This window comes from Leishmania panamensis, assembly GCF_000755165.1.
Source record: "Leishmania panamensis strain MHOM/PA/94/PSC-1 chromosome 27 sequence".
In the NCBI taxonomy this organism is placed as follows: domain Eukaryota; phylum Euglenozoa; class Kinetoplastea; order Trypanosomatida; family Trypanosomatidae; genus Leishmania; species Leishmania panamensis.
This window is the reverse complement of record NC_025873.1, coordinates 659,350-675,643: the sequence shown is the minus strand read 5'-3', so window position 1 is coordinate 675,643 and position 16,294 is coordinate 659,350. Positions and strand designations below refer to the sequence as shown.

At 56.2% G+C, this 16,294-nt stretch overlaps 2 protein-coding genes and 1 pseudogene across 2 annotated transcripts; all 3 read right to left on the bottom strand.

Annotated features, from left to right (window-relative positions):
• Nucleotides 1-1,903: 1,903 nt before the first annotated feature.
• LPMP_271690 (hypothetical protein) lies at nucleotides 1,904-3,754 on the bottom strand (the record flags this gene model as incomplete). Its single annotated transcript, XM_010701953.1, has 1 exon — nucleotides 1,904-3,754. The coding sequence occupies one exon, from the start codon at nucleotides 3,752-3,754 to the stop codon at nucleotides 1,904-1,906; it is 1,851 nt and encodes a 616-aa protein (XP_010700255.1).
• Nucleotides 3,755-10,723: 6,969 nt separating this feature from the next.
• Nucleotides 10,724-12,361, bottom strand: LPMP_271680 (hypothetical protein; the record flags this gene model as incomplete). The annotated part of the gene is made up of 1 exon (XM_010701952.1): nucleotides 10,724-12,361. One exon carries the CDS (start codon nucleotides 12,359-12,361, stop codon nucleotides 10,724-10,726), a length of 1,638 nt encoding a protein of 545 aa, XP_010700254.1.
• Nucleotides 12,362-13,429: 1,068 nt separating this feature from the next.
• LPMP_271670 lies at nucleotides 13,430-13,858 on the bottom strand (annotated as a pseudogene).
• Between the last annotated feature and the right edge of the window lie 2,436 nt (nucleotides 13,859-16,294).

The following is a 16,294-nucleotide window of genomic DNA, read 5'->3' as shown; positions in this document are numbered from 1 at the left end:
CCCTCCTCCTCCTCCTCTCTATGTGTCAACCAGTCAACGTTGAAACACAACGCGGGCTACAGTGCGGTGCCACAGTAGAGAGAAAAGGCGGTGGGCGTGCCTCCGTCTCTCCAAGAGCACAACAGAACAGATAAAAATGAGCGAGGACAGCAATAAAAGCCCCCCTCCCCACGAAACAGACAATGATGAGACCTCGTAAAGTGTCCAGCAAAAAAAGAAAAAAAAAGTAAACTCTGAAAGACAGTCCGTGTCTAGTCACTATCAGAGGGGGAGGGGGGAACGTACAAGAGGAGACCGGTAGCTATAGGGACGCTATTGCCTAAACACTCAGCCCTTGCCTTTTTTCTCTTCCTCTCTCTTTTGTAGGCCTGAAAGAGTACCGCTTTGGCTGTTTGTTTCGCCCTCTCTGTGCGTCATGAACACCGCAAACGCAGGCGTATGTGCGCGTGCGTGAGTTTGTACGCTTAGGTGGTGGAAAGAGCGGTGAATGGGTGCCCCCTTTTCAATTTGAAGTAGCCCTGGACTGAGGAGGAGGAGAGGCAATAGGCAGTCGAAGAGAGCACTAAGGTGGACGAAGAAAGCGAAACAGCCGTTGGCGACGGAAATGATGAGGGCAAAAACACGCTATGAAGCCGCAGAGCGAACGAGCCCGATTCCTTCGAGACGGAAAGAGAAAGAGAGAGAGAGATACGAGAGAGAGAGAGAGGAGTAGGGAGATCCTTCTGTAGATGTATGTGTCGCCTGCCGCACATTTTGGCTCTCAGTCTTCCGTTATTCCCTTGCGGTTATGCCGGCGGAAAGGGGGCGCAGGTAAAGAAAACTGCGCGCAGCCGCACTGACTCTGCGTCGTGCAAGAGCGAATCAGTGCCCCTCCCCCTTTACTCGGATGGGAAAAGTGGAGCGAGGTGTCCTCTGTGAGCCGGATGGGACTTTAAGGGAGGAAGAATACAAAACAACCAGCCATGTGTAGAGGTCAGTATCTGCTTGCGCGAGCGGCGTCTTGGCGTCTACGCTGGCATCCCTGCACAGAATCAGAGAAGGGTAAGAGAGACAAATATCCAGTGCACATCAACAGGCGTGTGGACGGCGACGATGCGACGACGACGTGTCTACAGAGGTGCATGTATCTGCTTCGGTCCGTAGGCGTGCGTGCATGCTTGCTCTTTCCACAAAGTCAGCGTGAAGTATCTGCGGAAAAAGGAGGAGGTGGTGGGGAAGTGGTGGTGGGGAAGTGGTGCAATTGAGACACTTTGTTTGACACGTGCTCGGGAGAAGAGGAGGGAGGGGGCCGGGTGTACCCCCCCTGGGCACGCACCACAGGAGAGGCGGGTGCCCTTTGTGTTTGTAGCATCCCACGATGAGAGTCACTCGCGTGATTCTCCTCGTCGCGCGATGGCACGCCGGACCATGAGAGGCTGCTGGGGCGAGGAGCGTGTCTTGTGGAGACGCAGAGCCTTCGCCGTGTGCCGTTTCATCCCTTTCCCCTCTTTTGCCGTTGTCCAGCTTCCTGTCCTTCAACTTGAGGGGATGGGGGAAGAGGGGTGGTTGGGGGCGTACCTTCTTCCCAAACGACCCTAACCTGCTGTGTGTGACCGCTTTACCTTTGCCCCCCTTTTGCTGTTTGTTTTTACTCTGGGCATTACACTCCCGCGCATGCCCGGATGCGCAAGCCAAAACACACAACTCATCGCCTTATGCTTAATCGAAGTGAACAGCGACGAAATCACGATGACGGAGTCGTGCGGCGCGAGTTTCAGAGAGAGAGAGAGAGAGGCAGTGTCTGAAATAAACAAAGGAGTTGAGGCCTCAGACATGCGATGGGGGGAGCTGTGCCTCGACGCTGGTTGGTACCACCTGCACGACCGACTCCCCTCTTCCCCTCCCCTTTTTTTCTCCCTTGGGCTCACCGGCTGACTGCCTGCTCAATGGCAGGCCAGTCAAGTCCGCACTTTTGCAGCAGCACAACCCCCTCAGCCGGCTCAATGCTGAAGCGGTTGCCGATACGGCAAAGAAAAATGCTCGCGAGCGGATCCATCTCGACAACCGGGGCGCACTGCTCGTACACCTCCAACGGAATGTCAGTCAAGTCCACCAAGATGACAGCCAATTCTCTGTCTGAGTGTACGACTGAACACAAAGTGGTTACGATGGGGGCAGGTACGCGGTACCGCCGCGCAATAAGCGCCGCCCGCTTCGGATCCGTGGCAGGGCTAAAGACGACGTCGTACGGATGGACGTCACGGAAGAGAATGCTCTCTGGTGTCAAGGGGGCGGTGCTCACACCTGCGCCGCCGCTCGCAGGGTTCGAGGCTCCCAACTCGCCTTCATTGCCGCTGCCGCCGCGGAAGGGGAAGAGAGTGACCATGTCATTCACGATGTGCCAGCGGCCCGGCTCCGTCGACGACACCGTGATCACGCGTGTGAAGTTGCGCTTTATGACGAGGGCATCGCGTAAGAGACTAGCGTGCTGCACATCGGCGTCAGACCCGGTGGTGCGGTAGCGCCAAAGCATCACGCCATGCAGGGTAATGACAGAGAGCGGCTGCTTCATTCCCACAATGGCGTTGGGGCCGAACCCTTTGTTGTCCAGCACCGCCACATCCGGACTTTCATGGATGTAGTGGCCCACAACGAAGTTCTTCGGATACAGCACGTGCTCGAGCTTGGCGCACACGCTCGTTCGACCAACTGCCACCGTCGTTGACTTGAGGCCGAGGAGCACGTTGTGGTTGCTCTCCGTCTGACGCATGCGGAAGCCCACAATCTCACGCACCACATCGCGCTGCGTTGAGGCAGCACTGCCACCAGCCGTTCGACTCGGCGTCGAGACGGCGGCCTCAGTGGATACCAGGCTAAAGGTAAACGTCGCGTTGAGCGCGTAGACGTCTGATACGGCATCCACGCCGGTTAACAGACCAGGGGCCGGCTCCATCTCGAGCGGGTTCAGCACTGCCGACTGGATGAAGTGCAGCAATGCCTTCTGTATGCTGTCGTAGCCCCGTACGCTGGAGAAGAAGCCTTGAGCGGCGCTGCCCTCATCCGTCAGCGTGTGTTTGGGGTCAAAGAATCGCGGCCACGGCAGCTCCAGCGGCGGGGCCGCCATACTTTCCCCGTCAAGACCCTGGAGCCACGGCACACACTTCTTGAAATTTAGCTTGTAGTCGACGCTCTCCCTGACAGGGTTGCCGACGAGGCTCAGCTCTGTCAGGTTCGAAAAGTGCTTCAGCTCCTGTGCAATGGTCGTGGACGTGATATTGTTGTGCGCCAGCGACAGGGCACGCAGAGACGCATGAAGACCCGCCTCCTCGAGGGCTTTTCCGAGGTGGTGGAAGCCTTTCAGCTCATTGCGGTCGAGCTGCAGAACGGCCGGCGGCGGCGAGACCAGCTCGCGAATGCACGTGCACAACGCTACGCAAAAGGTGCGCGTGTTAAAGTTGATGCTGGAGGCGACAGAGGACAGGTCGTCGTAGGATGCGAGTTGCGACAGATTCAGCATTCCAGTTTCCGCGTTGTAGATGAGCTGCGTTTGCTTCTCGAAAAACAGCTTCAGCATCGTCGACATAACCTTCACAGTGCCATTTCCTTCCTGAGCAGCAACCTCCTTATGGCTGGTGGACCGTATCACCGTCTGGTTGCGGACGTGTAGGTAGGGGCAGCGCTGATTAGAGCAACTGCCGCGCAGGAAGAACTTGCATGGCGTGTTGTACTTGGTTATCCCCCCAGCCCCTTTGCTCTTCTTGTACGGCCGCGACATGCTCGCCTAGGCTCAGCGTCACAAAGAGGAGCGAAGACAACCACCGCCTAAGGATGGCACTGCTCCCGAGTCACTGGCCAGATGGAGAAAAGGGGGTGGTGAAAGGGAGGAGGACCGGCGCTGGACTTTGCACTTCCCTCAGGTACACGAAAGTGTGTGGCCGTCAAAGGCAGCGCAGAGAGTCCAACCAGCACTCAGCGTCTTGAATATCGTCGCTCGAACAAGATGTCGATGTGTGTAGGAATGGCGAGAGGCAGAGGATAGAAGTTTTGGGAGGTGGGGTGGCAGAGAATCGGTGCAGAGCAGGCGGCAGGTAAGGTGTGTAAGTGTGTGTGTGTGTGTAGGGAGGGGGGGGGGAAGGGGGTAGCGGCAAGAGAGGATGGGAACTACGAGAGCGAGGGCAGTGGAGCACAAGTCGTATATATGCGCACAAGACAAACCCCCCCCTCCCCGGCACCTCCACAGATGGCGCATAGGCGGTGTTGGTGTTCCAGTCTCGTACGTCTCTATTCATTTGCTTCTGTTTGGTTGCTTTAGGCTTTTTTCGATATTGGCTGCGTAAAGTAGCGTACGACTGCAGGCTGTGCAGGGCAGTCATGCGCCACTTTGTGTCTTCACTTACTCACTCCCATGCATCAACACCAGAGAAAGAGGAGGAGGCTCAAGAAGAAAGGAGACAAGTCAGTGGACACTAATCCAGGATGTCTACACCACACACCCACACTCCACACAGCGAAGGATCACACGCGTACACATCAACAGTCTCCTTGCTGTACCTTTGTGAGCGTGTGGAGTCGAGCTGGGGTGATATGAGGGAACAGGGAGAAGGAGTTTTGCCAGGCAATGTCGTTGAGTAACACGAGATTCACTACGAGGCGAGACCCTACAATGATGGAGACACATCACATTATTATATGGGTAGAAGGAGGCGGCGAGAACAAACAACAGCAGTGGGGAGAGAGAACGAGACGCCAAGAGAGACTGCACGACGAGCACGTTGGTGGGTTTCACTCAATCATGCAAGCACACTGAGTCGCTGGGGGCACCAGTGCACGCTATCCTCTGTTCATCTCGCTTTAACTTCTCCCTTCAAAATGATGTTACGCTGCTCGTCAGTCAAGGGATGGGAAGGAAAACTGAGCAACGGCCGCGCAACAGTAAAGCAGCTTATGCGCAGGCATACGCACCCACATATGCGTAGAACGGAGAGAGAATATCTCAGGAGGTGGAAGACAAGAAGGGAAAAACCAGAGGTGCACGATACTTCGCATTCCTCTTCTCATGTGTGAATCCATCTTTCCTGCTCTCTCTCTCTCTCTCTCTCTCTCGCTCTGTTTCGCCATGGCGGAGAGGCGCTGCGTTGAGGTTTTCTCAAGGACAGAGGCACTCTCACAAACTCTCGTATTTCCAGTGGTGCCGCGCACCCCCTCCCCCTTCTTTTCCGTGCATCTAATGACGCATTCACCCTACGTCTCTGTGCCACACCCGCACACCCACACCCCACCACACAGTCTTTGGCGGAACAGGAGAACACACCCATCGAGAAGAGGAAGAAGAGGAAAAGCAACGGCAGTGGAAACGACGACGACGACAACAACACACGCTCTTTTTCTCCGCTGCGCGCGTGCGTCTCATCAGGCAACGTTGTCCATCTAAATCTGATCCTGTGGCGGCCACCCTTGTGAAGGGTCTGCTGCTCCCTACACTGCGACACCTGCTACCAGCATACACCCACACACCCATACGCACACGCACCCAAGCGAGTAGTGGAGAGCAGACAAACCGAGAGGGAGAGACAGAGAGGAGGGTGGGGAGTCCCCCATCCCCTCGTATCTCGCTTTGCCACGTATGCAAAAGATGCGCCACCATTTTCGTTGTCGACGCGTACCAGGACTGCCCAGCAGCGCAGGCGACAGAGAGAGAGAGAGAGAGCAGGCCAGTTGCAATTCAAACAGAGAGCAAAGGAAAACCAGAAGAGTAGCGGCGCACGCACACACAAAGTACTGGCTGAGTTGCAAGACAGTTGCACATAGAATAGTGGACGAAAAAGGGAAAAAATAGGAGGGAAGAAACCAAACAGTTCAGGGACCGTGAAAAAGGAAGCAAGCTGCTCATTCGCGTAGAGCTACAGCTCATAATGGTGAGAGGGGGAGGGAGGGGAAGGGTAGAGGAAGAGGAAGACATGCAGCGAGCGTCGAAGCCGAAATCGCGTAGTTGGCATAAGAGGGACTTGCGTGCCCATCCTAGTGGGGACTACAAACACGTAGAGAAAGGAGCAAGGTTGATGGAGAGACGAGTCAAGTGGGATGGCGTGTAGGACATCTCTTACGCTGACATACGCGTTACCAACTCAGTGTTTGGTGAAGGTGGAAGACTAGGAAGGCGAAGATAAAGTAAGTGAGGAAGGGAAGCCTCCCAAACGCACCCCATACACCAGGCAAAAACAAAGACGACGGAGATGAGAGGTGAGGGACGCTACTTTGTGTGTGTAGGTGTGCAGGTGTGTGTGTATGTTGGTGTGTGTGTAGAGTAGTGGCCTCAAGGGCTGGGGAGAGACACACGCAAGAGACGAAGAGTAAAACGAATGAATACCCCATAACGCGACTCGGGTTAACAGTCGCGGGGAGTAGTGCGCGCACCTACTCCGCCGTATACCCATCGCTGTCAAGCAAAGTTAAAACAGCAAACGCAAAGCAAAAAAAAAAAACACACACACACACAAGAACGAAATAAAAGGAATCGGCGCATGCGGAGATCGTGGCAGCGTCTGATGATGCGTATATGCATGTAGGACTAGTCTGAGAGCAGATGCTGCATGGTCGGCGGCAGGAGCACCATCTGGTCATAAGGCCGTGAGGGCTGAGCAAGGGGCATGTGACTCACAGCCACACAACAACAACAACATCAACATGAGCAGCTGAACAAAAAGTGACACCGAAAGAGGGGGAGGGGGAGGGGGGAGGGCGTGGAGAATGATTGGGTGGTGAAGAAAACAGTGAGGAAAAGGAGAGGAGAACATCAGGGGAGAGAGAGAGACTGTTCAGATGCGTGTCCATGTGAGCCCGGCCGCCACCGGCGTTTGGGGTGGAGGGGGTGGAGAGGAAGGGCTATGTGTGTCTGTGCCTGTGTGAGTATGTGAATGAATGGTGCTCTGGTGCTTTGGCTGTACGGTGTTGTGAGGTGCGAACGATGAAGCGGCTGCGAGAAAGCGTGAGTGAAGGTTGAGCTCGCTGTTTCTTTCCCACTTTTCTTTCGCGTTTCCTTGCTGGTGTGTTGTTCTTCCCCTTAGCGCGGCATGTAGGAGGGATACACATCTCTTGAACGCGATGGCGGAAAGGGGCGAGGGGGACCAGGTGCACGGAGGCGCCCGAAAAGTGAAGAGTGTATTGCGCCAATGCGAAGAAACACACACGCACGGGCGAGGAAACGGCGCGAGGGAAACGGAGACGAGCAAGAGAGCCGGTGACAGCGGTGTGTGTGTGAGGGAGGGGGGTGGGGCAAAGGGTGATCAGCGACGGAATGGAGCGCAGTACCTTCCAGCGTACCACTGCCGCGTTACTCTGAAGCACAAGCACAAGCACACACCCACACACACCCATGTGTAGTCCACATAACTCACTCCGTGCCCTGTGAGAGAGTCAGATACACAAAAAGTAGCGTCTTGCGCTGAGGGCCTCGGAGAGCGTGCGTGTTGCGACAGTTGGCCTCTGTGTTTTGCGCCCCGCTGTTCGCTGTACCTGTGCCTCCCCCCATCCCCACACCGAGATGTGGAGTCGTGCGATGCACTGCGTATACGCCCACGTCTCTCCTCTTGATGCTCGCATCAATGCGCGGACACGCACATGAATCTCGTATGTGGGGGTTGTGCAGAAGAGGAGGAGGAAGGAGGAAATCACGGGGAATGAAACGAGAAAGCGAGTAGCGGTACTGCACGAGAAGTTAAACGAAAATGACAACTAACGAAACAAAGCGCTCGATCCTTTCTGGAAAAGAGGCGCAATGCACATCACACACTCCAAGAAGAAAAGCGAGGATGCGCGGCGAGGGATTCGCCAGCGGGTACTCCAAAGGAGAAGAAACGAAAACGAAGAAACAAAACGTGCCACGCAACATAACGAATCTTCTTTCATCTCTCCTTTTTTCTTGCCTCACTGCTGAGTGGAGCTGCAGTGCGCCACTGTGGATGAGCACAATTGCAAGATGAGTCGAGAGGTCAAGGGGAAAAAGGGGGTCAGCACGGTAAGGCGTGCGACAAGGGCAGCCCCCAATGCGCACCGAGTAACAACCAAAAAAAAAAGGAAGAGAGGGGCACAGTTGCGTCTTCGGTGCTCCCGAGTGGGGCACGCCGAAAGAGGGGTTTGGTGGCAGCGCCATTTGATGTGGTGACATCGACGTAATTCGCAAGACAACAAAATAGCAAAAAAAAAGCTAAATCAATGCAGTTCACTACTCGCTCTCTTCCATTCCCCCGTTTCACGCAGCCTCTCTGTCTCACGAATGACCTACGCAAGCGCCAGAACACACACACACACACAGACCCCAGCACTCCTATCGTGGGAGTTGCTTCTATGCCCACAGTGCCGTCCTACTTGCCTGGTCCCCTTACCTGCGCCTCCTATACGTGTCCACTCTCACGAATTTCACCTCTTTTCCGTACGCAACAGAGAACAACATGAACGAGTCGGGTAGGGAGACGCTCGACGAGCACACAGCGAACAAGAAATGGGTACAGGGCGGGTGAGCTGAACGCAAGCTAGAGCCAGTCTACATGCAACGACACATATCCACCACCAGAGCAAGCGAGGCTGGTGGTCGTGCCGCGTACACAACACTACGAGCTGTGGAGGGGTGGGTGGGGTTTGGGGGGGGGGCGCAGATGATAGCGCCGGGGAGCGAAAACAGACGAAAAAAAACAAAATTTGCACCCTGAGAGGGGGGAAGGCGGCTCTATGGAGAGATCCCACCCCCCTACACGCTTGCAAGGGGTGTGTGCCCCAGGATCTCTGCTTACATGTCCACTTCTATGCAGTGGCTCGGGGACGTGGTTTTTTCTCCCTTTCGGATTGAGGCAATGACTCTCTTGTTGCTCCAGAAGAGCACTTCCCTGCAGTGTGCACTGTATTCGCCCCCCTTTTTGTTTTCCCTCTTCCCGGGCTCTCGCTCGCTCGTCCCTCCTCGTCATCGCGTTCTTCTTTCCCTTGCCCCTTATATTCTTGACCTCTTCGCCAAACAACAAGAGGGCCCCACATCACCACGGCTCGTTTCACTTTTGCTGCTCGCCACCTCCTACGTGGCGGGGGAATAGAGACCACAGCCACATCTGCTTCAGCGCTTCAGCGCACACACACACACACACACACACACACACACAGACACGCACAGACATACACGCACAGGCACATGCAACCACCCTCTCCACCCAAGCAGTCGAAGAAGACGGTGCCTAAGTAAAAATGAAGAGCGAGGGGAGGGGGGCGACGGCGACGGCGGCGCACTGTGCTGCGGAATCGCGCACACTACACCGTGCATCTCACCGCAGCACGCAAACGACAAGTGACAGATGCACACGCTTACTACTCAGACGAGCAGTCGAAATAACAGAAGGGATCGAGTAGAAGGGCACTACAAAGGAGAGGAATCGAGGGGGGAAGGTGGAGGCGATGAAGCACTAAGTCGTTACAATGTCTTCACACACTGAGACTTATTGTTGTTGTTGCCCTCAAGCCCTCTCACTCATTCACCCACACCCCGCCTTCGCCTTTTCTGTAGCCGTGGATCTCCCTCTATCAGCATTCCCGCGTGCAGGGACTTGTCAGTAGAAACACACCTCGAGTTTGTCCCTCATGATTGCCTGCATCGCTTTTTTCTTTTTTCTTTTTGTTCTTATTTTCACCATTTCTTCTTGGCTTTTAGATGATAAACACAACAGTGGAGTACAGGCGCACACGCAGAGAGAGAGGGAAAGAGGAAAATAACGAAGGAAACACGCGCACTTTCATCAACGCAGCGGGGGGATCGAGTCGAAGGGGGGGGGGGAGGAGGAAGAGAAGAGCAAAACAGGTGACTCATCCACAAGTACCCAAAAGAGACACACATCTACACACAGAAATGCGCAATAGAGTATTTGGCGGGCGGGCGGGTGGCAGAAGCGGCAGCCGCTCTCGGCCATGTAATGTTCTTCTAGTCATTTCTTTGCTTCCGCGTTAAAGTTATGTTGTCTGAATCTCTTACACCACCACCATTCATAGCACTTACACACAAACACACCCGCAGACGCGCCCCGGAGAGCACGAAGGGGTGGGGGAGTGAGGGAGGCAGCTGCCCACCAAAACGGCTGGTCCACGGTTAGTCACGTGAGGACGCAGCTACATCAACACCTCCCCCCGCTCATACAGCGGCGCATGAACAAACAAACATAGTGAAAGAAGAATAAGGGAAAGTAAGAAGCATCGGCCGTGTCACTGGCGACAAGAGGAAACGCACAAAATTGACATCAACGACTACAGGTGCACGGGAAGGGGAGGGAGGAAGAGAGAAAAAATTAAAGAGAGGATGACGAAAGGCGGTAGAATGGCGTGAAGAGCACCCACGCATGCCTTTTCCAAGAAACACTGCATTGGCAGGGCGACACAGGAGGTGGTGAATTCGGTGACGCTGATTTGGTCAAAGGGGCAGGGTGGGTGGAGTGACAGCAAAGATAGGCATCAAGCAGCGGCGAGGAAGGCACAACGACGACAAGCAGCAGCACACACACACACACACACACACACACACATGGACATCAATCTAACCGAATGAAGGAGAGGAAAAAGATGAAATTGCTCCCCCACGACACCCACACCCACGCCCACGCAGCAGTCTTCTCCCTTGCAGTTTCGTCAACTCGTTCTTCGACTTTCCTTTGCCAAGTTTCCCTGCCTATCATTTGAAAGAGGTGGGCTATAACACTTTCTTCCAGCAGTCCTCGCCCTACAATCCCAGGGCACGCTTAGCTGCCTCTGCATCACTCGCCACGGCTTGCAGCTGATCTTGTGGCAGCATGAGCAGCTGCATAATCGCCTGTTTTACCTCTTCGTCCGAGCTGGTGGCGTTGACGATGACAGCCATGACATCGGGGGTGATGCCGGGCATCAGGCGCCGGCGCATCTGCTCAATACGCGCCGGGGTGTTAGCAAAGAAGAGCGGGTTGCTCGGGGTCCCATCGTCGTGCACGACAGCGCGGTCCGGGCGCATCAGCACCATGTCGTTCGCGATCGACCACGTGCTCGTGATGCTGTCCCACGTCAAAGCCAGGGTGCGGTCGAAGAACGTGGAGATCATGGGAGCCTTTCCGGCAGGGAAAGTAGGCTGCAGTGTCTCCGGCTGGATCGGGTTCCAGAGGTAGCGCATCTTACCGTGCACTGTTACCACGCATACAGGCACGCGCGTGTGGTAGCTCTGGTCCATCATCACCATGTTGAAGTTGGGGTTGAACTCGATATCCACCGACATGCATTTGTCTCCGCCGCACATGTTCCGCAGCTTAGAGACAATCTCCTGCGGGCCCTTGGCGATGTTCCGCATCGAGCCCGCACTGTCCGTGGCAAGGTTGCGGAAATCTTGGCTCGAGCGCAGCTTGGAAAAGTCGGCCTGCATCTGGTTGCGCAGCTGCTTCTCCAGGTCACCAGTGTTGAGCACCGCGCTGGCGGGCACGCGCTGGGGCAGCGGCTCCGGGCCGCGGCTGATGGACAGTGCTGAGAACTGAGAGCCGTACAGGTAGGTGATGGCGTCATAGTTGCGTGAGGCCATGGACTGAAACATTGTCTGCTCAAGGTAATGCAGGACGCTGAGCTGCTGCTGCGACGGAGGGGCTGAGTTGACCGGGTTGGGCAGGCGCAGCAGAGCCCGGTCCACAGCGATGCCGTCGATCATGTTTAGTCGCGGTAGGTCGCGGCTAAGACGGGTGGAGTAGTCCTTTTGGTTTGCGACGGGGTTGCCAGTGAGGAGAACCTCGTTGAGGCCGTCGTAGCGCTTCAGCCCGCTGACGAAAGAGAGGTCGTTGATGTGGTTGTTGCGCGCAGAGATGGCTGTGATACCGCGGTGAATGTCAGCGTCTGCCAACGCAGTGAGGAACACCTTGAACTGACGGATGCTGTTGTCGTCCAGCTGCAGCACACGGATGCGGTCGGCGAACTTCTCGCGAAGCACCTCCGCCAGCACCTTGCAGAACGCGACGCTGTTGTAGTCTACGCGCTTCTGCACCGGCTCGAGGTCGGGACTGGCGCGAGTGTTGGACAAGTTCAGCAGGCCGTTTGCGTCGTTGAAGATGTGGCTGTACGACTTCTCGAAGAGGAGAGAGAGAAGCACTTTCATCACGTCAGCACCGCCGCTGCTGCCGCTGTTGTTATTCTCGCTATGGTTATTGCTACGACTGCCGCCGCCATGGTGGGGGCTGAAGCGACCACCACCCCCGCCGCCGCCGCGACCGCCACGACCGCTGCCGCCGCCACGACCGCCATTGCCGCTGCCAAAGGCACCTTTGCTGTTGCCATTGCCAAGAATGCCGCCACCGCTAAAGTTGCTGCGGTTGTGAAGGGTGTAGCCCTTCTTTCCATACGGACGTGACATCCTCTTCGGCTCAGCAAGAAGACGGCAGATACACCGATGGGGTGCTAAGAGGGCACGTTGCCTCGTTAGCAGCACGGAATCGCCCGTGGAAGAGCCGTGCGAATGCTTAAATGCGCTTCTCTCGTTTCCCTATGTGGCTCGGGTCTGAGTATATGTGCGGGTAGGACTGCGGGGGACTAGAGCAGACCGACACACAGAAGAGGAGGGGAGCGGAATGCGTCGAACAAATGGCGCTACGCATCCAGACGGCGAGCCTCAGCAACTACAAAGACCGCGCGGCGGTCGATAGAGAGAGAGGCAGAGATACACCCAGGAAAAGGCTAACGTATTCGCTCGTTTTTTTCTTCGGTGGGTGGCTTGTTTTTATGTTTTGTTTCTGCTCGTGCGCAACTGTGAGTGCAGAAGGAGTGGGCTGGTCGGCTCGCATGGAGTAGAGGGCAGGGAGGTAGAGGAGAGAAGAAGGGGGGGAGGAATGTTGTTGAGCATGTGAGGTGCGATAGCTGAACCTCGTTCTCGTGCGCTTACACGCATTCAAGTTCATCTTCACATCTGAGGAAAGGCAAGAGGCTGCACGTACGAGTCGCCCGCCCCCCTTCCGCCTCCTCTCTCTTTTTTTCACTTCGATAAGGGAACAAGAAGTCAGAAAACACATGGCCACACACCAATGCCTGGCGCCACCAGCGGATTGTTCCCGACTGTCAGCCGAACGCAAACACCATCTGTGTGTCCGTGTGTGGTTATATTGGGTTCTCTGCTTGATTGAGACTCCGCTGGGGTCGACACGAGAAGAGGGAAACAAAAACAAAGACAACTGAAAAAGGCCCAGGCGCTGAGGAGGAAAAGAGACCAGGTGAGGAGATGTGGGCGGCCAGTAGGAGGGGGAGAAAGGGGAGGGGGAGTGCCGCATTTCGCCTCGAACACCCCGGCGCTTGCCTTCCTGGCTGCACCCAGAACGGAGCTTTCACTGCTTGGCGCGATGTGCGACTCGGATAAAAAGCGCATCCGCCTACTGATGGTAAGTCATGCACTGGCAGCGCATTCACAGCACCAGCATCTTACCAAGCTCGATCAAGCTTGCTCGAGTTCACTACGGCCTGCCCCGTCATTGGCGTATGTGGTCACGGAGTGACACTTTTGGTACCCCCGGATCGGATGAGAGCGCCTAAAGATGGGCAAGAGAAGCGGAGTCATTGGCACCTCCATGCCGTCGACGGTGCGAGCGGGGGTCTGGTAGAGGGAGAAGGGACTATGGGAGGCAAAGGGATCCAACAGCTCCGACAGTAGCTCCAGCCCCTGGTGCTCTACAGAGGTGAGCAACACCGTCCCCCGCACCCTCTCGAAGGCGCCTCCCATGGGCCCCACTGCCGGGTACTGGAGGTCGTCGAGGACCGCAGACGCCATCTCCTAGTTCCACTGCCCATACAGCATGCGGCGCACCTCCAGAAAGTAGCGCAGTCCTCGCTGACGCTCCAACCAAGTTGGCGACTTCACAATCATGAGGACGGTCCTCTGGTGCAGGCATAACAAGGCGCACTCAGCCTCGTGCACACGCAGCAGTACACCAGCATGCAGCACAGACAGCGCCGCTCCAGGTATTACGACCATGCGTCGTGTCCTCCGCCTCCACTTCCCAAGGAACACGCGTTGCGGGTACACACAGGGGGGGGGGCCGTCAGCTTCGTCCAGAGCACTTCCGGCTACACAAGCAAAGAGAGTGGCAGCAGCCGAAGCACGTGCTTGTGGTTCACCATCGGAATTATGGACGTGAGCGGCACATTCCTCGCCGCCAGCCTCAGGATCTGCAGTGGCGATCCGGCGTGCAGTCTACACCGGTTTCTCGAAAGGTGTCTCAACATCACTGAGCTAAGCGCTCCGACCCTTCAATTGCAGCAGTGACGGAGATGGGATCTGTAGGGTACCTGCTGTCCTGCTTGGCTGTTGCCAACGAAGGAAGCGAAGCCCCGACGACGTGGCATGACAACCATGGCGCTACGGAAAGCATCTCCTGCGCCGCATCGGAGGCGCTGCTGAAGATGCTTTCGATATGGGCCCGAAAAGAAATCACAGCGACAAGCTGTCGCCGCTGTCTCCCCCGTCCGCGTACGGTGCGCGGCAGCTCACGTCACACCAGAGCCCGGGTCTTCGTCTGCAATCTCCGAGGTCCAAAGTAGGACTGTCTCACGAACAGTTGCCGAGTCGACTGTGATAATAGAGACCGCCGCGTGAGAAAGCAGCACCGGCTGACCGCGACGACAACGAAATCGCTCGGACCGCAATGCGGGAGTTCCGATGAATGTTCGTGTAGTGTGCCAGCGACGCCGAGCTATCACCGCTACTGCAGGCGCCGACAGCGGCGGGCGACGAAGTCCGCCACAGTAATGGGAAAATCGTAGTGCTTCGCGGACACACACACCGTGGTCCACCCGTAGACGTAGATTAACCCAGCTGGAGTGAAGAATGCATTGTCAGAGGCTGGTACACCGCCAGTCGCGTCCCCTGAACTCGCTTCTTCATGGGCCTCTGCTGCTGCGCTGCCATCAGCGTTGTCAGAGTCGGATGCGTCACCGGCAGCAGGCGCTGGGCACCCAATCCAGTCAATCCAAACAAACATGAACTACACTGTCACTAGCGTACACAATGTGCTTCGCGGTATCCACACAGCAGACTTCTCTCAGGGAGTCCCCGGCACGGAAGCATAGTGGAGCGGGAGCGAAGAGTTTGCGTTTCTCTGTGTGCGTGGGGATAGCACGAGAGACAACGTAGTATACAATGCCCACGTTGTGGCTTCACCGTCTCTCCTGAGTGTGGCGCCTCTTGCCTCTCTCTCTCTGTGTGCGTAAGCCGCTCAAAGCAGCCAGCAGGCACACCGCCACCAACAGTCAGTCAGTCACGTTCATATCCCGATAGAGGAAGGAAGGGAATGCTCTGCGCCACGATCGCATGGGTTTCATGCAAAGGTGCCCACATAGAAAGAGGGGGCGAGAAGCAAGCGCAAGGAGCACAGGGCCGCACTCGCCCAGTAAGCGATCTGTTGGAAAAAAAAAACAAATATGCCCAGATGTCACTCAAAGGGGAAAATAAGCAGAAGTGAATGCGCGACAGGACTCGCCACGCGCCCACTCAGAGCAAACGAAGGACAGAGCAGAGGGAAATCAGCGGACTCGCAGCGAAACACGGAAGGGAAGGGTGAGGGGCGGGGGTAATGGATTGCCAGTTGGAGACGTTCCCTGGCTGAGACAGGTCTTCGTTATACTGCAAAAGGCTCGAGAAACTTACAGAGTACACGCCCGCCTGTTAGAGGGGAGGGGGGGGGGCAGGGGCGGCGTGGGTGTTTGTGTGTCGTGTTGGGAGTTGTCGTGCCGCGCACGTGACGGGTGTTAGGAAGGGGCTCTCAGCAGGAGTTCAGGAAGGAAAAGTAAAGGAGAGGGAGCGTGGTGCAGCGACGGAAACAGGGGCCAAGACATCAAGGTTGGGTCCTCTCACGGAATGCGTTGTCAACGCTGCTTCGAGCTCGGGTGTGCTCTGATTCACCACTTCATGTACGCAAAGGCGACACCTCGAAGGAAGGGAGGGGGTGCAGGGAGAACGATGTCTGCCGCCCATGCGCGAGACCCTTGCGACGTCACTTCATGCGGTGGGCAGAGGGTTTAGTGCACAGGCCGGGGGAAGGGAAACCTCGAAATGCATCAAGTGAGAGCCTCTCTTACGCGCACCATCTTCGCGCAAAGCCTCCTTCAACATCGATTTTCCTTCATTCCTTTCGCTGGAGCACCACGCACCTCGGAGCTTGCTTTTCTTTCCTGCGTGCCACGTGACAAGGCCCCCTCAGATGGTGTTTGACATCATCCCCCACTTTGGCCAGGGCAGCTGTGAGCATATTATGAGGGAGTAGTTGTAGGACTGCGAAGACACAGCCGGCCTCCTATTTGGTCA